This window comes from Patella vulgata, chromosome 5 (assembly GCF_932274485.2).
Source record: "Patella vulgata chromosome 5, xgPatVulg1.2, whole genome shotgun sequence".
NCBI lineage: Eukaryota > Metazoa > Mollusca > Gastropoda > Patellidae > Patella > Patella vulgata.
The window spans coordinates 79213165-79237174 of record NC_065883.2 but is presented as its reverse complement, the minus strand read 5'-3'; the positions used below and the strand labels follow the sequence as shown (position 1 = coordinate 79237174).

The window sequence follows — 24010 nt, the reverse complement described above, 5'->3', positions numbered from 1 at the left end:
GAAATAAAGAAACAATATATTGTATGATTGAAAAAAACAGTTTTAAATGGTTGTCAAGCATGGAAATTGATAATATTCTCCAAATCAAAGTTCGCAGACCTAAACATTGAAATCTTTCACTATGACTTCATAGACATAAAATGTTTAAATAAATAAACTCCAACTATTCTAAAAACTTTTAACTTAGGTTCTCATATTTTGTAAAAAAAAAAAAAAGAAAAGAAAAGAAAAAAGTTTTCATTGATTTATAAGTTAAAATGTTCTCAATAATAGCCCATTGTAGTATTTCTGAAATAATATATAAATAGTGATACAATAAGAGATGTGATATTAGGTGATCAAGATGTAATAAGATGTGATATTAGGTGTTCTAGTGGGAATAAAATGTGGTATGAGGTGTTCTGGGCGAATAAGATGGACTATCCTCATTAAATAAAAGTATTATTATTATTATTATTATTATTAGGTGTTCTAGTAGGAATAACAGGTGGTACTAGGTGTTCTAGTGGGAATATGATGTGTATTAGATGTTATAGTAGGAATAAGATGTTGTATTAGGTGTTCTGGGGGAATAAGATGTGGTATTAGGTGTTCTAGATGTAATAAGATGTGGTATTAGGTGTTCTAGTAGGAATAACAGGTGGTACTATGTGTTCTAGTGGGAATATGATGTGTATTAGATGTTATAGTAGGAATAAGATGTTGTATTAGGTGTTCTGCGGGAATAAGTTGTGGTATTAGGTGTTCTGGGTGAATAAGATATGGTATGAGGTGTTCTAGTGGGTATAACATGTGGTAGTAGGTGTTCTAGTGGGAATAAGATGTTGTATTAGGTGTTCTGGGGGAATAAGTTGTGGTATTAGGTGTTCTGAGGGAATCAGATATGGTATGAGGTGCTCTAGTGGGTATAACAGGTGGTACTAGGTGTTCTAGTATGATAATGGCATGTTACTTTAACTTACAGGTTTTTCATCAAAAGATGATACGGATAAAGCAGGACGTCTCTCTGTTCTATAAATAGCTATGGGTATTTCCCCGGTGGTGGAACTTAACCCCTGATAGAGGTCATTGTAGGTGGGAAACTGGGCCAATGTAGCACGACGTACTCGAACCTTTAAATATAAATTAAAATGTCTACATCAATATCCAGAACAAAATTCTATTATTTCATTATTTTCTGTGATATCTATATCAGTTGCTCAGGCAAAATTTTCTCATAGCACACTGTATAGTTTCTGTCCGTATTCATTAGCCTAATCCTTGCAAAATTTTCTCATAGCACACTGTATAGTGTCTGTCCGTATTCATTAGCCTAATCCTTGCAGAAAAGAAGGATATTAAACTCCATTAAATTTCATTTCATTTAGGTTTACTGAAGACTCAAGGGAGATAATTTAGTTCAGTTCTCAGACTGTCAATAAAAATGTTCAAAGATTGTTAATGGCTTCCAAAAGAATGGAATTGGCTTTAATATCTTGTCAACACAATACTTTTGTCATTCTTAGACTAACATATGGTTCATATCAACACAATGCTTTTGTCATTCTGAGACTAACATATGGTTCATATCAACACAATACTTTGTTCATTCTGAGACTAACATATGGTTCATATCAACACATTACTACCATAATTCTGAGACTAACATATGGTTAATATCAACATAATACTACCATAATTCTGAGACTAACATATGGTTCATATCAACACAATACTTTGTTCATTCTGAGACTAACATATGGTTCATATCAACACAATACTACCATAATTCTGAGACTAACATATGGTTCATATCAACATAATAATACCATCATTGTGAGACTAACATATGGCTAACATATACACAATACTACCATAATTCTGAGACTAACATATGGTTAATATCAACATAATACTACCATAATTCTGAGACTAACATATGGTTGATATCAACACAATAATACCATCATTGTGAGACTAGCATATGGTTAATTTTCATTTATATGAGTACAAGGGGTGTTGGATGGCTGAATGGTTAGCGTGCGCGCGCTGTATCATAAAGTCTGTCATTGAGTCGACTGGCGTGGTTTTGAATCCCCGGTTGTACGTGGCAAGGAGTAGGGTCGCCTGTCCAACCTCGTGGGTTTTCTCTGGGTCCTCCGGTTTCCTCCCACTGCTAAAGACCCCTACGCGCAAGCGAATTATGTAGATAAAATTAAACCATATGTTAGTCCCGAAATGACCCCATTTCTCTCTCTCTCCCTCTATGAGTACAATGTCGTCCGAGGGTGGAGAGAGAGAGAGAGAGAGAGAGAGAGAGAGAGAGAGTTGGGGTTAAACGTCCACTCGACACGACTACGTGACCTCGGGACTAACATATGGTTCAATAATTCGCTTGTGCGTAGGGGTCTCTAGCAGTGGGAGGAAACCAGAGGACCCAGAGAAAACCCACAAGGTTGGACAGACGACCCTACTCCTTGTCACGTACAACTTGGGAATCAAAATCATAACTGAGGGTGGGGGAAGGGAACAATTTTGCTCGGAAACCAGTATTTCTTCTTCTTCTTTATTGAATTCAAACTGACAAAGTTTGTGTTGTTCTTATATCTTAAAATACTCACACTAGATAAATGTCCTGAATTTTGTTCAGCGTCAATACCCAGTAATAATCTCACAAAACTTATCAAATATCCTTTTACAAATGTCTGAAAAATAAAACAAATATATGTGTTACCATAGTTTATTGACAGGCCATTGTCCCAGGAACCACAGAATAGTAGGTCATGGTCCTAGGAACCACGGAATAGTAGGCCATTATCCCAGGAATCACAGAATAGTAGGCCATTGTCCTAGGACCAACAGGTATCTTAGGGGCCACTGTTAAGTTTGACCTAGCCGCCAAAAGTAGGTAAATCTGGCCCCTAACTGTATGTCATTCCAAAGCTACTAAGTTTCATTCACAGAGTTTTCTAACCCTAACTCTAACCTAACTGTATGTCATTATTCCAAAGCTACAAAGTTTCGTTCACACAGTTTTTTAACCCCAACCCTAACCTAACCAGTTAGCACCCTCCTTTTTCATTAGCCCAATTGGAGCAAAAAAATAGAATGTGAAACACTATTTCATTTCATTTCAGCACCATTCAAACTTCTACAGCCATTGGTTGACCAATTCATCCAATTTATAGTTTTCTACAAAGATACAACATGTACTAGGAAAGTTTGTTAACTATAACATGTGGTATCAGATGTTCTAGAAACAGTCAGCTCACACAATCTCATGTATGACACCCAGCATTTAAGCTATTAAAAAATTTAATCAAGTCCAAATGCAAGTTCTGGTCAGTTTCTACTGATTTCATGATTCAGTCTTCAAGGGTTTGTAGAACTTTAAAACAGAATGATTGACTGATTGACTATATGTGATTGCCTGCAAATTAGCACTAATCTCTGATTACAATATACATCTTTTCAGAAATCCTCTTTTCAGGTTACATGTCTAAATAAAGGTCTTACATGAACATTACAAAAAAGTAATAAAAGAAAATGTTTAATGCCTTCTTATTCCTATTATAATTCATTAAAACTAATTCAAACCTTTTTTTAAAATTATATGAATTGGATTTGTGTCCGATAGACTTAAATTACTTCTTTGATGCTATAAAATTTGAGGCTAGTTATATTGGAAACATTTATATGTGCCATAAAATGTAATTGAAAAGTAATTGCCCATTACATGATTTTTGGAATTTAATCAATTACATTTCCATTACTCATTACTTTTGAAATCTTCCATTACATGGCCATTACTTAAAAAATGTAACGATGACATTCCATTACCATTATCATTACCCCCAGCCCTGCTTTAAAACGTAAATTTTATTTGTATCTGCGAACACTAAAGACATTATCAAACAAGACACCATCTCTCTTAATAACGTACAGAACAGTGGATGCTTACGGCTAACCTTGGATCCATTAGCTTGATTTCATATTTGTTTATAGCTTACAATGTTAGTTTAGTTTTTTTCTTGTCCGCAAGTTAGTCTTAGTCTTCTAGTTCGGTTCTCCTGCAGTTTGTCCTGTCCTCGGGTTTGTCTTTTCCATTTTGCTAGCATTTAGTGGCATCCTCCAGCACTTACTTTAAAAGATAAAATGAAGAAATTATAATTTAAAATATTTTACCTGATACAGTAATCTGTCTAACATACCAGCACTAAATACCTGACCCGAGGCAAACGGTAGACGGAATAGATGTGGTAAATTGGAGTTGGTCTCTTGTTTTAATTTCTGAAATAATAAACGTTAGGAACAACTATAGACAAAAGGGAGATAACTCAAATCAGAGAGAGAGAAATGGGGTTTGACATCCACTCGACACAAAGTAGGTAAAATTGGGACTAACATATGGTTCAATTTTATTTCCATAATTCGCTTGCGCGTAGACGTCTTTAGCAGTGGGAGGAAACCGGAGGAGAGAGAGAGAGAAATGGGGTTTGACTTCCACTCAACACAAACTAGGTAAATTTGGGACTAACATATGGTTCAATTTTATTTCCATAATTCGCTTGCGCGTAGGGGTCTTTAGCAGTGGGAGGAAACTGGAGGACCCGGAGAAAACCCACGAAGTTGGACAGGTGACCCTACTCCTTGTCACGTACTACCGGGAATTCGAAACTTTATGATACAACACGCAGGTGCTAACCATTCAGCCATCCAATCCCCCAGAGAGAGAGAGAGAGAGAGAGAAACCAGGTCATTTCAGGACTAACATATGGTTTAATTTTATTTAAATAATTTGCTTGTGCGTAGGAGTCTTTAGCAGAGGGAGAAAACCGGAGGACCCTGAGAAAACCCTTGAGGTTGGACAGGCGACCCTACTCCTTGTCATGTACAACCGGGGAATCGAAACCACGCCAGCTGACTCAATGCCAGACTTCATGATGCAATGCACTAACCATTGAGCCATCCACCTCCACCCCCACTTCCAGTCATAAACAATGATTTTCAAATAACGAAAAGAACTGGGGACCATAGTTCTTACTACAGCATATTGATAGTAACGGGGAAACCTGGTGTTTTGAAAACGATACTCAGACTCTTAAAGGCTCAATACCACTCTTGTTGTAACAGAATAATATGTCCCACTCTTTATTCTAGTCAACAAATTGTACTATTTTACAATATTCCAATTAACTGGTGATACAAATTTCATCTTAAAACACCTAATTTAAAAAATTGGAAAATTTCAACTAATGATTTGAAAAGCCTGAAGTAAAGCTTTTCAAATGTGACTTGGATTTAAAAATATTTTCGATTCCTCTGGACAAGTAAAATAGTATGTAATGGATAATTTACACAACAGGTAGGACACATACAACTCAATAACAGACCTAATGATAGAGCATGTACGCGCTAACCAATCGGCCATCCACCCCCCCCCCCCTCCACAACTCAGATCATTTGTAATAAAAGGTATCATTATTGTAATAAAAATAATTATTTGTAATAAAATTGGTTTAAATATGCCTAAAGGATTGAAATTATGATTAAAATCTCACTTTTTCTAATTTAGAAATAGACTGTGAGTAGGCATCGTGGGCTTGAAACTGCATAAATCTCATATTGGTAGCATCATTTAATTCTGTTATCACATTTGTGGAGGGAAACAAACTGAAAAAAAGAACACAAAAATTATAGCTTGCCAGGCAATAAAAACTACGACGATTACGAACATGATTCACCAGAACTTAGGAAAATTATCATCTGATTTACGCAATTGTCATACAGGTTAATTGAGGGCAAATAAATCAGGGACCGCCCAAGAGCCGAGCACTGAAAAGGGCCCCATATCTTGGGGAGTCTTTCTTTAGGTGAGGAAGTTATTAAAAAACTGAGTTTAAATGATGTTTTCAAGAGTATACACTGAGTAGGAAGCCTAAGCATGGGGCATTCTTACCAATTTAACAAAAACAATTTATAAATCTAAAACTAAAAAGGTGTCCTCAAACTATGTAAAAACATGTTTAAACTTCCTTAGATTCTCTGTGTACAATGTTTCATTCAGTGTTTTCTAACCTCAACTGTAACCGAACTAGTCTAATAGCACAATTTCAACCAATATGGCATTGGTCAAAACGTTGGTCAACAAATTACTGATAATTACAAAATCTACTTGCAATTCAAAAAGAATTTTATGGTGCCAATAGTTCCTAATTTTCAGTAATAAATTTTTTTTACGACTAACTTTGTTATTTTTTGAACAGTAACAACTGTTTCTGCATCGGTTAAAATCTCTTCATTGGCGTCCGCATCACTCTCCTTATTAGCAACAACCAGATGTGTAGCCTTGTTTATACCAGCCACTAATAAATCATCAATACTGTAAAACAACGGTAACATGGTTCGTAAAGTCGTGAAATATGATACAAAGAGGGTAAATAATCTGTTGTCTTTAACTTCAATCAAGGGCAAGAGACAGAAATGGTTAAACCACTTGACTCAATGAAATGAAATGGGGTTTAACGTCCTACTGGTCTGCTCTGACTCGGCTAATGAAGACGGGCATACGCCATACAATGTGTGATATGAGGAAAATTTTGCCCATGCAGCAGCACTATATCCTACTCTTTTATCGAATTCCAACTGTCAAGGGATCTTTTACGTGCACGCCAATGTGTACACACGGGACCTTGGTTTTTCGTACCATCTGAACGACTAGACAGCTGTCCGTGTCAGGCCCTCCGTCCTGCATCACTGACAAGGGGAAACCGCGCCTGAAAATCTGGATGAACTTTCTCGGCCAATGCAGGGATCGAACACCTGACCTCCAGGCTAGCGAGCCGGCGTCTTACCCACTTAGCCACGTGATCCCCCGACTCAATGACAGAACTTATGATCTAAAGCGTGTGTGTTGGATCACCCAACTGTAAAGATTACATCTGGGCATTTATGGGATGAAAAGTTCAATTTGAGAAAAGGAGCGCAGACAGGAACTTTGTATGTAGAAATAAAAACCTTACTTCGTCATTTTCCCCTGCATCCAATAAACCAATGGGAAATGTGCGATAGTTTCAATAAACATTACATCCGGCCTGAAAAAATAAAAATATCCGATACTTATAATCTAAAACCTTTACAACAGTAAAAATACCCAAAACTATTAATTTAATACCTTTACAAAAATAGGTCAGAGAATTTCACAACAGTTAGAAACTGTAACCTTTGACCACATGGTCAATGGATGTTCAATTCTGACAGCTTACAGGGTGTTAATCCACAAGGTTAGATAAGTGACCATATTACTGGTCACGTACAAGCCTTGGCTTAACAGACTCAGTGACAGAGCTTATGACCTAAAACACACAGGTTAAACCAATCGACCAACCAACCACTTTTATAAACAAGCAAACTCAATCATCGATCAGCGATCCCACACACACACCATTAGAAATGTTTTAGACGGTACAGGGATAGATAATGTTATTGTACATGTTTTGAAAGGTACACGAATACTATTAATGTACAAGATGAGCAGCAAATAGGGTTGACCATCCCATTATATCTGCCATGGAAAAAGTCTGATTTGTTTCTGTGGAACACAAAAACTATTGAAAGGAGAAATTTCTGATTAGCATAAATTCACGATAAGTTTATGTGTGTACAAAGATTCCTCTTGAGTGGTTAACGAGATATACTTCAGAAATATTACAGGAAAGGACACACTGACTCCATTTCAATATTGTGGTGCTGTTTGGTTTATTTGATAGAAATAATGACAAACTTACACTTGATCAAAATTGTTTTATTTGATAGAAATAATGTCTGACTTACTCTTGTTCAAGTAGAAGAATAATAGGACTGAGGTTATTAACGCTAAGATAATCTGATCGTAATGGTACGATAAAATTATAAATTCCTGTACTACCATATCCTGCTACCAGAATAATCAACTGTTGATCCCACCGATCATCTTTAGCTGTTTTAAATAAACAATGTTCACATGCCTAAAATAAACATAAAATAAACAATGTTCACACGCCTAAAATAATTAAATATCGTAAATAGATAAATATCGTTAAATAATAAATAAATAAAAAATAAATATCGTTAATAGAAAAATATTGTTAAATAAAAAATGAATAAATAAAAAATAAATATCGTAAATAGATAAATATAAATAAATCAATAAATAAATAAATATTGTAAATAGATAAATATCTTTAAATAGATAAATAAATAAAAAATAAATAAATAAATAGGCCTATTGTGTAAGTAATTGTTTAGTATTTGTAACTGTTAAAAGATATGCCATAGAACGTACCTGTCCCCATTGTGTACAACATAATGGTCGAGCCTCTTTATGAAGATAACATATAGTTCGTCTAGTTCCCACGTATAATGTACTTGGAGGTGGTCCTGTTATAAAACTGTAACAAAATCAAAATATATTTCATTGATAGAAATTTAAATAAGTAGAGTTATCCCCCTTCGATCTACCGGTTACACATACTGGTACAATGGATCATGTATAAGTTGATAATCCACAAAATTCATCAAATACAATGTTCTGTTTAGGTCAACCCCATACTCTTCTTTTCAATTTTAGTTTATAGGGTCTATCAATGAGTCAAATGGCGTGGGTTTGATTCCCCGCTTGTACATGACAAGGAGTAGGGTATCACCTGTCCAACCTTGTGAGTTTTCAATGGGGTTTAACATCCACTTGACACAAACTAGGTCATTTCGGGACTAACATATGGTTCAATTTTATTTCCATAATTCGCTTACACATAGGAGTCTTTAGCAGTGGGAGGAAACCGGAGGACCCAGAGAAAACCCACGAGATTGGACAGACGAGCCTACTGCTTGTCACGTACAACCGGGGAATCGAAACCATGCCAGTTGACTCAATGACAGACTTTATGATACAGCGCGCACGTGCTTACCATTCAGCCATCCAAGCCACCCCCCAACCCCGACATTCAAAATGAAGACAGACCTACTTCTATTAAATTAAAAAAACTAGGCCAATCTTCTTAAATTTAATGTTTGCCACAATTTTGAGATCATGTGATTTTTCTTTCATTTTATTGTAAACCACCAGTTGTAATAATTTGAATTTATTGCCCGATTGTGTTTTTTTTTTTGTTCATTTGATTTTACTGATTTGCAGTAATTCAACAATAAACAACAAACATTATCTAAACAAATCTTTTTTTCCGTTTATGTTAACCAGTCTGCACTTTGCTTAAGGGAGAAATGGATCGTAACGTTTACTTGACTCAAACTAGGTCATTTCGGGACTAACATATGGTTCAATTTTTATTTCAATAATTCACTTGTGCGTAGGGGTCTTTAGCAGTGGGAGGAAACCGTTGGACAGGTGATACCCTACTCCTTGTCATCGAAACCGCACCACTTGACTCAATAACAGACCTTCTGATCTAACAAGCATTCATTAACCATTCGGACAGCCCCCCACATCCCGCCCCCTCATGTTTTTGTGTTTGGTAGTGTGTGGTTACTAATTTGCAGGATTTCAACGCTAAAAACAAGAAACATTAACTAAACAAATCAGTTTTTGAATCAGTGTATAAACCAACGGTTGTTACTAAAGCTCACCTTTCCTGTCCCATATCATCGTAATACTGCAGAATTTTCCCAGATTCTTGTTGCGGAAATCGTTCCAGTGTTTCCGTTCCTTTTTCAGCTGTAACTGGATCTAGATTCTTGCCGAGATCTTTATCGTTTTTCATCTTCAGGAGTGGTGTTGACACTGATTCACAGAAAGAACAATAGAATTTTCAATAGGGCCATTTAAGAGTCTGATTATCGTTTTCAAATCACCGGGTTTTTCAATACAGCCATTTAAAGGGACAACAACACTCTTGCTGGCTTGACAGAATAAGAAATAGCCTTATTCTAAGTATTAGATGTTTAAGTGTCCTACCTGTTGTGTAAATTATCCATTACATACTATTTCACTTGTCCAGAGGAATCGAAAATATTTTTAAATCCAAGTCACATTTGAAAAGCTTTACTTCAGGCTTTTCAAATCATTAGTTGAAATTTTCCAATTTTTTAAATTAGGTGTTTTAAGATGAAATTTGTATCACCAGTTAATTGGAATATTGTAAAATAGTACAATTTGTTGACTAGAATAAAGAGTGGGACATATTATTCTGTTACAACAAGAGTGGTATTGAGCCTTTAAGAGTCTGAGTATCGTTTTCAAAACACCAGGTTTTCCCCGTTACTATCAATATGCTGTAGTAAGAACTATGGTCCCCAGTTCTTTTCGTTATTTGAAAATCATTGTTTATGACTGGAAGTGGGGGTGGAGGTGGATGGCTCAATGGTTAGTGCATTGCATCATGAAGTCTGGCATTGAGTCAGCTGGCGTGGTTTCGATTCCCCGGTTGTACATGACAAGGAGTAGGGTCACCTATCCAACCTCGTGGGTTTTCTCCGGGTCGTCAGGTTTCCTCCCACTGCTAAAGACCCATTCGCGCAAGCAAATTGTTGAAATAAAATTGGTTTGTGTCAAGTGGACGTTAAACCTCGTTTCTCTCTCTCTCTTGTTCATGATTGTGAGGGAATAGAAATCAAGTAGATTCAACCCCCAGGATAAAATGTTGTACTAGAGTTCTTGTTTCAGATATATTTGCCGTCGTACCTGACTGACAGTTAAATTCATCCTATTTTAAGTTCTCGGTATTCGAGAGAGAGAGATAGATAGAGAGAGAGAGAGAGGGGGAGAGAGAGATGGGGTTAAACGTCCACTCGACACAAACTGGGTCATTTTGGGACTAACATATGGTTTATTTTTATTTCAATAATTCGCTTGCGCATAGGGGTCTTTAGCAGTGTGAGCAAACCGGAGGACCCGGAGAAAACCCACGAGGCTGGACAGGCGACCCTTCTCCTTTCCACGTACAACCGGGGATTCGAAACCACACCAGTTGACTCAATGACAGGCTTTATGCTAACCATTCAGCCATCCACACCCGTCCCCCCCTTCTGGTATAATACTTCCAGTATTGAGACAATTGAGTATTCCAACATGCTGTGTAATCAGGCATATTGTATCCACCCTGTACGATGTCCAGTGTATTATAATTTGTGTGTGATAGGTGGTGACAGATGCTTTATGTCTAGGTTGGTTAGATAATTTATACTAATAAAGTCTGTGATGGGGGCCTTATGTCTACCCTTGTGTATGGCACTTCTATTAGGTTATGATTAAATTTCCGGACAATGAGGTGAAAGCGGACCAAAGAGCGTAATCCTGTATATATATATTGGTACTAACCATCCTGGCTTTCGTTATGTAATCTAGCTGATATTGTTTTACCAAGTTGACTTGTTATTGTACTAAATACACTTTCTTCATCGTCACAATCAGCATCATCTTCACTCTGTAACCATTTCTGTATCTCAGACGCAATCAATTCTATCAGATAAATCAAACAAATAATATAAACTCAAACATCAATATTATAAATTCAAGTTACAATAATATAAACTCAAGTTTCAATAATTTAAACTCAAGTTTCAATAATTTAAACTCAAGTTTCAATAATTTAAACTCAAGTTTCAATAATTTAAACTCAAGTTTCAATAATTTAAACTCAAGTTTCAATAATATAAACTCAAGTTTCAATAATATAAATTCAAGTCTTAATAATATAAACTGAATTTTTGATAATATACTATTCAAAAAAAGTAGGGGATATTTGATTTTTAAGTGTTATTAAAGTCACCTAATGAAACTGACGAAGAAACAAATGACAAAATGAAATGAAGTTCACATTCATCGATTTATTCCAAATGATCGTTAGACTAAGTAAGGCACAGACTGACCATTATAAGGGTAAAATGATACCCGGGGTCAAACAGCAAAGTTACCACAGCATCACAACCAAGTCAGTAACGGGTAAATCCTCCTCTGTTTGCCAAACAAGCATTGATCCGACGTGGCATACTCCTAATGAGACGTCTAAGGTCATTTTGGTCCAGATTGTCCCATTCCTGTTGCAACGCAGCAGCAAGTTCTTGGACATTGGCAGGACGTTGTTGACGTTGACGTAACCTCTGTCCAAGCATGTCCCAGACATGCTCGATGGGGGAGAGGTCGGGACTCAGTGCTGGCCAAGGTAATGTGGTGATGTTCTGTTGTTGGAGGTAACCTGTAACGATCCTGGCCCTGTGAAATCTTGCGTTGTCATCCTGGAAGATGAAACGCCGGCCATGACGTCGTGCGAACGGCACAACATGGACTGCCAAGATGTTGTCCCGGTAGTACTGGCCTGTAACACGCCCTGCAACAACATGTAAAGCCGTTCTTCCAGCAACAGTGATGCCTCCCCACACCATAACAGAACCACCTCCAAATCGATCATGTCTGATGACGTTAACGTCTTGGAAGCGCTCATTTCGACGACGCCACACCCTCCTACGTCTGTCCAAAAAATCAACAGTGAACCTTGACTCATCTGAAAACATCACATTGCTCCAGCGTCGATTATCCCAGTGTTGACGATCCCTACACCAACGACGTCTTGCCTGAATGAGATGATCTCTCAAACAAGGGATCACGCGAGGACGTCGGGCTCGAAGGTGACCCCTATGCAGTCGATTCCGAATCGTCTGGCCACTCACTCTCACACCAGTGTCGGTTTGAAGACGAGCGCTGATCTGATTTGCTGTGATGACACGATTTCTCAAGGCAAAGGTATGGATAAATCGATCCTGGGCTTGAGTTGTCGCCCTTGGTCGACCTGAGCGTGGTCTGTCCTGTACAGATTGTGTATCACGGTATCTGGACCATAGCCTGCTTATGACAGACTGAGAAACATTCATCGTCCGCGCCACAACCGCCTGTGTTGTGCCGATCTGTAGCATGCCAAGGGCATGTAACCTTTCATTTTGGGTAAGCCGACGCATATCAAAATTTGTTTTCTGGTCACTAAAACAATTAAACTGATGTTTCCACCCTGGAATTCAATGCCACAATGACTGTAACATTCAAAGTCAGAGTCGTGCAAATCTTGGGTTGGACCCCCATGATGATCCCAAGCATCACCTGCATTCCATGCGGTAGCTATTGGTGCGTTTGGGCGTCACATGTAACTGGAAATGTTTCTTCTGTTAGGTTCTATAGTGACTTTTTTCGTAGTCATTTGCATATTTTAGTATTATGCCCCCAAAATCAAATATCCCCTACTTTTTTTGAATAGTATATAAACTAATATAAACTCAATTTTAGATAATATAAACTAATATAAACTCAATTTTTGATAAAATAAACTAAATTTTTGATAATATAAACCCAAGTTTCAATAACATAAACTCAAGTCTCAATATCTGGTAATAGCATTTCAAGTTTTAATGGGTGGGTTGGATGGCTGAATGGTTAGCGTGCGCGCGCTGTATCATAAAGTCTGTCATTGAGTCGACTGGCGTGGTTTAGAATCCCCGATTGTACGTGACAAGGAGTAGGGTCGCCTGTCCAACCTCGTGGGTTTTCTCCGGGTCCTCCGGTTTCCTCCCACTGCTAAAGACCCCTACGCGCAAGCGAATTATTGAAATAAAATTAAACCATATGTTAGTCCCGAAATGACCTAGTTTGTGTCGAGTGGACGTTAAACCCCATTTCTCTCTCTCTTTCTCTCAAGTTTTAATATAAACTCAAGTTTTAATATAAACTCAAGTTTTAATATAAACTCAAGTTTTAATATAAACTCAAGTTTTAATAATATAAACTCAAGTTTTAATAATATAAAGCCAAATTTCAAAAATATAAACTCAGATTTCAATAATATAACCTTATCTTTGATTTAAAGGGAGTCATGGTGTCGGTAAGTGAATGAGCATGACACTGGCTCACTAATCAGGAGATTAACATGGTGCTTTTAGAAGAAAACTAGTGATTGTATCCCATAACCAGCGGCTGCCAGGCAGGATACGCCCACATTTTCGAGAGATGGATAAAGAACAAGCTAAGAAGAAAGTGATTTTTCCTACAATCAAGGGCCATAATTCAGGAAATTAAAATTCAATATGTGCGAATATCGAAAAAAACCTAGATCTTTAGGTTATAAACTTACATTTGATATACCATATTTTTACGCTATTTGAGAATGAAGGGCAGCCATTTTGTCTGTCAGTTTTGGGCAGATTTTCACAAAATTCGAACTCAGCTGTCCTTAGGGTGTACTGGTGTAATAATAATACATTTTTTTTAAATTGGATAAAAATTATGAACTCTATAGGGTCCACAAGCTAAAAACACGATTTTTCGTACAATCAGGGGCCATAATTCAGGAAGTTAGGGTCAGATATGCGCGAATATAGAAAGGAACCGAGATCTTTGGGTTATAAACTTACAGTTCAAGTTTCAACAAAATCGGATAAAAATTATGACCTCTATAGGGTTCACAAGCTAAAAACGCGATTTTTCGTAAAATCAGGGGCCATAATTCAGGAAGTTAAGGTCCGATATGCGCAAATAAAATAAACTTCCATTTCAAGTTTCAACAAAATCGGATAAAAATTGTGACCTCTATAGGGTCCACAACCTTGATATACCATATTTTTACGCTATTTGAGAACGAAGGGCGGCCATTCTGTCGGTCAGTTTTGGGCCGATTTTCACGAAATTCAAACTCAGTCGTCCTTGGGGTGCAACGGTGATATAATAATACGATTTTTTAAATCGGATAAAAATTATGACCTCTATAGGGCCCACAAGCTAAAAACGTGATTTTTTGTACAATCAAGGGCCATAATTCAGGAAATTAAAATTCAATATGCGCGAATATCGAAAAAAACTAAGATCTTTGGGTTATAAACTTGTAAACATTTCAAGTTTCAACAAAATCGGATAAAAATTGTGACCTCTATAGGGTCCACAACCTTGATATACCATATTTTTACGCTATTTGAGAACGAACGGCGGCCATTTTGTCTGGCAATTTTGGAACGATTTTCACGAAATTCGAACTCAGTCATCCTTAGGGTGCAACGGTGATATAATAATACGTTTTTTTAAATCGGATAAAAATTATGACCTCTATAGAGTCCACAAGCTAAAAACGTGATTTTTCGTACAATCAGGGGCCATAATTCAGAAAGTTACGGTCCGATATGCGCGAATATCGAAAGGAACTGAGATCTTTGTGTAATAAACTTACATATTAATACGGTTTTTTAAATCGGATAAAAATTATGACCTCTATAGGGTCCACAAGCTAAAAACACGATTTTTCGTACAATCAGGGGCCATAATTCAGGAAGTTACGGTCCGATATGCGCGAATATCGAAAGGAACTGAGATCTTTGGGTTTCGTACAATCAGGGGCCATAATTCAGAAAGTTACGGTCCGATATGCGCGAATATCGAAAGGAACTGAGATCTTTGTGTAATAAACTTACATATTAATACGGTTTTTTAAATCGGATAAAAATTATGACCTCTCTAGGGTCCACAAGCTAAAAACACGATTTTTCGTACAATCAGGGGCCATAATTCAGGAAGTTACGGTCCGATATGCGCGAATATCGAAAGGAACTGAGATCTTTGGGTTATAAACCTACATTTCAAGTTTCAACAAAATCAATCGGATAAAAATTGTGACCTCTATAGGGTCCACAAGCTAAAAACGTGATTTTTCGTACAAACAGGGGCCATAATCCATGAAGTTTCGATCCGATACATGCCAATATCGGAAGCAGCCAAGATCTTTTGGGGATAAACCTATATTTCAAGTTTCGTCAAAATCGGACAAGAATTGTGACCTGTAGAGAGTCCACAAACAAATTGTGGACGGACGGACGGACGGATGTCCGGACGGACGGACGGACGGACAGGGGCGACGACAATATACATCCTCATGAAAATGTGGGCGTATAAAAACTGTGTTCTGTTAATGTGTTTACCGATGCTTAAATGCCACTCAAAGATTATAATCAGAGATTCCTGTGTTTGCTGAGAACATTCCTCAGGATATGTCCAGAGTTGTTTCCCTTTGTCAGTTTGTGCAGGATGGAGGGTCAAAAACCAATTAAGGTTCTGTGTATACTATAAAGCAGAGATCAAAATACAAGTAGGCCGTAGCAATATTTCATAAATATTGTCAGTTTGGCAGCTTTGACATTTCTTACGTTGTGCTAAAACACGATTAGCCATATGTATGATAAAACATATTTACTCTTACATTGTGCTAAAACACCATTAGTCATGTATGATAAAACATATTAACCTACCAATATTTTTAGTTCTGACCGAATCAACAGATGTCTCTTCAGGACTGCCAGTTATTTTGGAATATTCCTCACGAGTCATTCCCAGATAAAAGCAGAAGTCTGACCCTTTCAGGACATGATCGGCGCCCGGATTTAACTGTAGGCGTGGTTCCGATTTGTTGACATCTAAAACAGCCACTAAGCATACACCATATCTATAAAGAGAGAGATGGGATTAGAAACTCAACACAAACCAGGTTATTTCGTGACTAACATATGATTCTATTTTATTTCACTAATTGGCTTGCACGTATGGGTCTTTAGCAGCTAGAGAAATCCGGAAATTGGACAGGCGACCCTGCTCCTTGTCACGTACAAGTGTGGGATGGAAACCACGCCATTTGACTCTAGGACAGACCTTGTGATCTAAAGTGTACAACTTTTATTCAGTTACTAAGAACGAACAATGACGCAGCATAAGCATATGCGCTTGACATCAATTTGCCATAAAACCCATAGAATAATTGTATCGTGTAACCTGTAAACACCTTTCCAATACGTTGCATTCAACTGTTGTATGGCAGAGAGATAAACTAGGTCATTTCGGGACTAACATATGGTTTTAATTTTATTTCAATAATTTGCTTGCGCGTCGGGGTCTTTAGCATTGGGAGGAAACCAGAGGGCCTGGAGAAAACCCACGAGGTTGGACAAGCGACCCTACTCCTTGTCACGTACAACCGAGGATTCAGAACCACGCCTGTTGACTCAATGACCAACTGTGTATGAATTTGTTGAATCATGTAAAATACAAAAAATGAGCCAATATTTGATGTTTCAGTTCCTACCTTTGATGGGCATCTACAGAAGCTTCTGTGAATTTTTTACCCTCGTAGATTCTAAAGAAAGAACTTTTACACAGCTGTATATGATAAACCTCCATTCCAGAATGACGACCATAAACTTGTTGCCATGGTTCATTAGCCAACTCACCTTCTCTATAACAAAATAACAGAGTAGAAAATTGTGTAATTACAATAATATTAGAGTAATTGTAATAATAACAGTGTAATTTCAACAATAGACAGGTAATAATAAAAGTGTAATTACAACACTAAAAGTATGATAATAATAAAAGTGTAATTTAAATAATAAAAGTGTAATTTTAAATAATAAAAGTGTAATTGTAATAATAAGTGTAATTATAATAATTAAAGTGTAATTATAATAATCAAAGTGTAATTTACAATAATTAAAGTGTAATTAAAAGTGTAATTCCAACAGTAAGAGTGTAATTATAATTATAAATTTTTAATCATAATAATACATGTGTAATTACATTAATGAAAGTGTAATTGTAATAAAACAGTGTAATTGTAATAATAAAAGTGTAATTACAACACAGGCAGTGTAATTGCAATAATAAAAGTGTAATTATAATAATAACAGTGTAATTGTAATGATAAAAGCGTAATTACAACACAGACAGTGTAATTAAAATAAAAGAAGTGTAATTACCTGCCTCTGGAGGTATGTAGTAATAACGTAACTAGGGTAGATAGACCAGGATATAAACAGTTGTTAGCTAATAGAGCATATTTAAACTCATCTTCACAAACCACATGCTCAGCAAACTTCACATGCATTTTATTCTCAGCTTTAAATAGTTGAAGATACTGTCGACATTTTGGAGCAAAATCTTTCACAGCCCATGATCTGAGAATAGTGTGTTGATCCTAATAAAATATGAAGTGAATAATTAATTGACCAAAAATAATTAATCAACAAAATAATTCTGACAAACGTTTTGAGCTTGGCACTATTAAATATGATCTTAGAGTTTGATAAAGTAGAAAATTTGAGGCTATAATGTTTTGACAATCCAGCGTAAAATTGGTTAAATCTCAACAGAAATTTTTCAACCAAGACAGATCAACAATTTTATTTTTCACCCAAATTAAAGGGACATTATAAACAGCTGGCAGTTTGCACTACAATAGTTAAAATCTAGATAATGTAAAGGGAATATGCTGAAAATATCAGTCGGATTGCTCCACTCTGAACCGAGATATTAGCGTTTGAATTTTAGTCCTAGCCTCGGTCATCACTACTAAAGTCGGTACAATAAAAAACATAGTCTCGATTATCCTTTTTTGGATTAAATAATTAATAAGCGTTGAGCAGCAAATCGGATTCCAATCCAGAGAAAATCTGACAAGATGCCATCGAGAGTTGATTAAGGTCTTTTCATGTTAATTAATGTCTAATTAATAGGTTATATAACATGTCAGGCCTAAAGAAAGACCTACAATAGGCAGATTTAACTCTTGCATAATGTATGTTTAAGGGGGTCAAATGTCAAATATGATTTTAACGTTTCATCAAAACAACCAATTGAAAATCTACAACTTACTGCTTTGTTTCTGTCCCTCGCATTTTTTGGTGCCAAAAAGAAGCAGGCATCTGCTGAGTTTATTCGACATCTTTTCAGATCCACATCCTTTAAGGCAGACCCTCGGATATAAAATACACGATTCGCCCATTTTGGATCTTTTATATCATCTGCATATCATTTTCTAGTTCCTTTGTACTGACCAGTACAACTGAGTGTTCCTGAAATAATAGATAGAGATGAATGGGGTTTAACATCCACTCGACACAAACTAGGTCATTTTAGGACCAACATACTGTATGGTTGATTTTATTTCATTTCAATAATTTGTTAGCGCATAGCAAGCCTGGAAATAAGGCACCTGTCACAGACATTATCTGGCACTAAACCTCTGGTGCCTGTCATTTTGTCCGTGATTTGTCTTTTTTATTGATATTATTAATACATGTCTAGCACTAAGTTGAAAATGTCCGTTAGTATTTCATTGGTGCCTGACATTTTGTCAGGTATATCTACAACCGTTATTTCCAGGCCTGGCGCATAGGGATCTTTAGCAGTGGGAGGAAACTGGAGGACCCGGAAGAAAACCACGCGGTTGGACAAGCAACTCTATTCCTTGCCACGTGCAAGCAGGGAGTCGAAACCATGCCACTTGTCCCAATGACAGACCTTATGATCAAACGAGCATAGTTTAACCTTTCGGTCATCCAATGCCCCTGGCACTAACCAAGCTCATTAAGACGTGTATATACTATGAAGTATGCTATGAGGGAAAACTATGGTCTACCCTTATTTTAATTTCCAAATTTTAGGGGATCTTTAACGTGCTGTCAGTGGTATATATATGGGACCTCAGTTTCCATCTCATACGAACAACTAGATGGTTTTCCTTACTAGGCTGGAAACTCAGCTGGAGAAATCCCAAGAACCCTTCTCAGTCAACATTTAGATGAAACCCAGTACCATCTGGTTAGCGAGCCAGCTCGATATTCACCAGGCCAGTTGTTTCTTTGAAGGCTGATAACGTAAACCAGATTTACTCTTTGTTTCAACACAAATGTGAAATACTTCAAGGTTTTGCTTATTAAATTGTTTTTTGAAATGTTACAGAAAGCCCCAGTCATTAGTAAATATATTTAAACTCGAGACACTATAACAGGACAGAAGAATCTAGACGTACCTAGATATATAAACAATGACACAGTAAACCACATATTTACATCACTGCTACATTCTACCCTCGAGATGCTCCTCAGAGTTGTTTTAGAAACAATAAGCCCTCCCATGTCTGCAAAGCTGTTTGACCCCACGTTAGGTGTCTTAATGTGTGACATGATGTTCCTGTTGGGAATCTGTCCCATGATCCAAGGCATGGAATTCCCAGTTAGCCAAAGGGAATTCCCCATGACGGAGCCAGTACAAACTATTTAAACTCATAACACCACAAGGCAGAACAATCTAGGCGTCCCTGGATATATATGTTCTATAAATTATGGGTGATATCAGGAAGTTTTGTGCCAAATCAGGACGTTTTGTGCCAAATCAGGAAGTTTTGTAGAAAATCAGGAAGTTTTGTGCCAAATCAGGAAGTTTTGTAGAAAATCAGGAAGTCTTGTGCAAAATCAGGTAGTTTAGGGTAAAACTTCCAAGTTTTAGTTTGGTCAAAAGAAATGTTCTAAGTGTCTAGCAATCTAACTTATTTCACGTAAGTTTTTTCATGCAAATCGTATTACTATAACAAATTACCTCAAGTTTTGGATGGGCATAAAATTCATTTAAAAAGTTCATAACAACTTCTGTATTGGGTGATTTAAGACAAACGACAACATGGCGATAACGACTTGATTCTCCTTTCTTATATTCTCCACCAGATTTCTTCTGTTGTATCCATGTCGACGCAATTTCTTCTAGCTGCAAAAAAAACCCATGAAATAATATTACTGCAGAGAGAGAGAGAGAGAGAGAGAGAGAGAGAGAGAGAGAGAGAGGGGGGGGGGCTTAACATTAATCTTAGCACAAACTAGGTCAGTTCAGTACAGGACTAACATACAGGTAAAAGAAGTGATCAGGAAGACAAAGGAACCCACCCTCGAAATAATGAAATGAAATGGGGTTTAAAGTCCTACTGTTCTGCTCCTAACCTGGGCTAATGAAGACGGGCATACACATACTCTTATATTCCAACTGCCAAGGGATCTTTTACGTACATGCCAATGTGTACACAGGACCTCGTTTTTTTGTCACTAACGTTGTCCTTTGTCAGGCCCTCTGTCCTCCGCCCCTGACAAGGGGGAAATCACTTACTTCCTGGAACAATGCAGGGATCGAACATGTGACCTCCAGGTTAGCGAGCCAGCACCTTACCCACTAAGGTTTCCTCGAACAATGCACGGATCGAACATGTGACCTCCAGGTTAGCGAGCCAGCACCTTACCCACTAAGCCACTGTTTCACCCTAGAACTTCTAATGTCGGGCATAATTCTTCTGATGCCTCTCATTTTTTCCGTAACTGATTTGTGATATTTTTTTGTTTCTATTATTATTTTAAATGCACGACATTTTCAAAATGTTTCTAGAGATTCAATATTTGATGTATTTTCAAAACCCTACATTACCAAGATGTCTTGTTCAAAGAATGTGACAATTTCTAACATTATTCAGATCATCAAAAATATTTTCAAGATTCTTTACGCATAAAAATGATGATCATGAACCAAGACTTTAAAACAGGTAGATGAATCTCACCTGTCTCGGTATGTAACAGGTAGATGAATCTCACCTGTCTTGGTATGTAACAGGTAGATGAATCTCACCTGTCTCGGTATAAAACAGGTAGATGAAACTCACCTGTCTCGGTATAAAAGTGAATGCTACTATAATCATGACAAACATGAAAAGCTGTCCAAGCCAAATATCGGGTGATATATCTCCGTATCCCACGGTACTAAACGTAAGAACAACAAAATACATGGATTCAAACATGGTCAATGATTTCTCCTCGCTACCTCTCTGTATATGCTGTATACCACAAATACTGAAATACAAAATTTATATAAATAACTCAAAATATGAAGGAAATAGGGTTTAATGTCCACTTGACATAAACTAGGTCATTTTGAGACTAACACAGGAGATAACCCACGAGGTTGGACAGACGACCCTACTCCTTGTCACGTACAACCTGGGGATCGAAACCACGCCAGTTGACTCAAAGACAGACCTTATCATACTACGCACACACGTTAACCATTCGTCCCCTTTAACACTCCTTCGTCCCCTTTAACACTCCTTTATAAATGTTATCAAATTGTGAAATTGTAATCTCTAAAATGGTTCATTTCTGTTTATATAAATATATGGAATTAAACCTGCCGCCATGTTGTTGTCCATGAACATTTATTGATAGGCCTGTTTTAAAGCTGTCTGAAGCCAAAATAAATTAAAAATAAATTCCCAAATAAAGATCAGTACCTCAACTTTATGAGAACTGTGTCAAAGACAGAGTTGGATTTGTTTGTTGGCAACAAGACAATCGTAGACAAATGGAAATATGAAATTTAATTATAAAGGTACAACACAAAGCACAAAAACAAAACTGTCAATGGACCTGCATCGCTAACAAGTAGAACCAAGCCATAAATCCTGAGGAACTTTCTCTAACCCAGGACATCCTGGTTATAGTATAAAATTAGTACCTCGAGGTAGAATGAAAAGTCGATATCTTAACGTGACTTTTATTGTTTTAATTTTAAAATCTGTCAGACTGTATCATGAAATAAATCATAAGGTGTGCATTAACATTTTAATGGCTAATAAAATAAACCTATTTATGCATACCAAATCTCACAGACAATAACATACATATTAACTACGCATAAATAAAGTAAAAAGATTTTTAATATACACTACAGCATGTAGTTATACCTCAAGGATATCAGACCATAATGGAATCTGATTAAAACACAGATCCAATTTCATTTCGTTTTTATAGTTCAAAATTTCGGTTTTACTTGTCTTTACTACACTTGGATCTGGAAGCGTTGTTATTTAACTTGTGTCCTGCTTGAAATGAGGGGGCAGCCAATCAAATGATCTGTCGAATCGAACGTTTGACCTTTTTTTGCGTGGAACTGTGGGTAGACGTTAGCGGCAATAGAAATCAAAACAAAGCAAAAGTAGATAAAAAATACATGGCGGTCGCGCCAATTGGTTAATCGAATGACTGACATAATCGGGTCAAATGTCGCTTGCTTGGTACCCGACGTCTTAGAACGTGAACTCCCACTATAACTTGTGTAGGCCATCGAAAGTATAAAGATAGTTTAACAGGCAACGAAACATACGCCCACAGCAACTTAATCGTCCGGGCAGTCAACAAGGGTTGTCGCATATTTTTACTTTTTTCGGTAATGAAACATTTATAATACACTAAAATCTGATTAAGAGCAACAACTCACAAAGTAATTATCAGAAAACTATTAGAATTTGTTTGGTTTTTATAAAGTTCTGCCCCATGCTAACGTTTTGTATGCAAAGCTTTTAATATCATGGATTTAACTGTTCAAGTCATAAAAATTCATTGAAAATCAATATACTTGTTCGTCTCAAGATCTTAAACTCTGTGTTATTAATCTGAAGTCAATCGGATTATAACTTTAGCCTTTAGAGCATCACAAGATTTTGCAAAGTGATCAAGGGCCATAACTTTGGCAGTAATTATCAGAAATCGTTGAAAATCAATAGGAATCTTCGTCTCATGACCTTAAACACTGTGTATAAATTTAAAGTCAATCGAATATTAACTTTCGCTTCTAGAGCATCCACAAGATTTTTTGAAGTGATCAAGGGCCATAACTCTGGCAGTAATTATCAGAAATCGTCTTGTGACCTTAAACACTGTGTATAAATTTAATGTCAATCGGATGTTAACTTTAGCCTCTAGAGCATCCACAAGATTTTTTGAAGTGATCAAGGGCCATAACTCTGGCAGTAATTATTGGAAATCGTTGAAAATCAATAGGTTTCTTCGTCTCATGACCTTAACCATTGTGTATAAATTTGAAGTCAATCGGATATTAACTTTGGCTTTTAGAGCCTCCACAAGATTTTTTTAAGTGATCAAGGGCCATAACTCTGGCAGTAATTATCGGAAATCGCTTAAAATAAATAGGCCTCTTCGTCTCATGACCTTAAAAACTGTGTATAAATTTAAAGTTAATCGGATATTAACTTTGGCCTTTAGAGCGTCCACAAGATTTTTTGAAGTGATCAAGGGCCATAACTCTGGCAGTAATTATCGGAAATCTTTGAAAATCAATAGGCTTCTTCGTCTCATGAGCTCAAACACTGTGTATAAATTTAAGGTCAATTGGATATTAACTTTGGCCTCT

General features: G+C 36.8%; 1 protein-coding gene across 1 annotated transcript; it reads right to left on the bottom strand.

Moving 5' to 3' along the window:
• Positions 1-646: 646 nt before the first annotated feature.
• LOC130012993 (potassium channel subfamily T member 2-like) lies at positions 647-20436 on the bottom strand. The gene is made up of 12 exons (XM_056101303.1): positions 20366-20436; positions 11294-11434; positions 9604-9757; positions 8303-8408; positions 7813-7985; positions 7002-7073; positions 6227-6361; positions 5541-5652; positions 4165-4269; positions 2601-2684; positions 963-1112; positions 647-655 (listed from the first exon to the last, which is right to left on the bottom strand). Exons 3-12 carry the CDS (start codon positions 9735-9737, stop codon positions 647-649), a joined length of 1080 nt encoding a protein of 359 aa, XP_055957278.1. The 5' UTR covers positions 9738-9757; positions 11294-11434; positions 20366-20436.
• Positions 20437-24010: the final 3574 nt, after the last annotated feature.

Excerpts from the sequence above, each read along its gene's own strand:
- LOC130012993 (XM_056101303.1), bottom strand. The coding sequence starts at position 9,737 with ATGAAAAACGATAAAGATCTCGGCAAGAATCTAGATCCAGTTACAGCT. Across the intron at positions 6,362-7,001 it reads ATGCAGGGGAAAATGACGAA|TATTGATGATTTATTAGTGG; the intron begins GTAAGGTTTTTA and ends GTTGTTTTACAG. Across the intron at positions 4,270-5,540 it reads CTATTTCTAAATTAGAAAAA|AAATTAAAACAAGAGACCAA; the intron begins GTGAGATTTTAA and ends TTATTATTTCAG.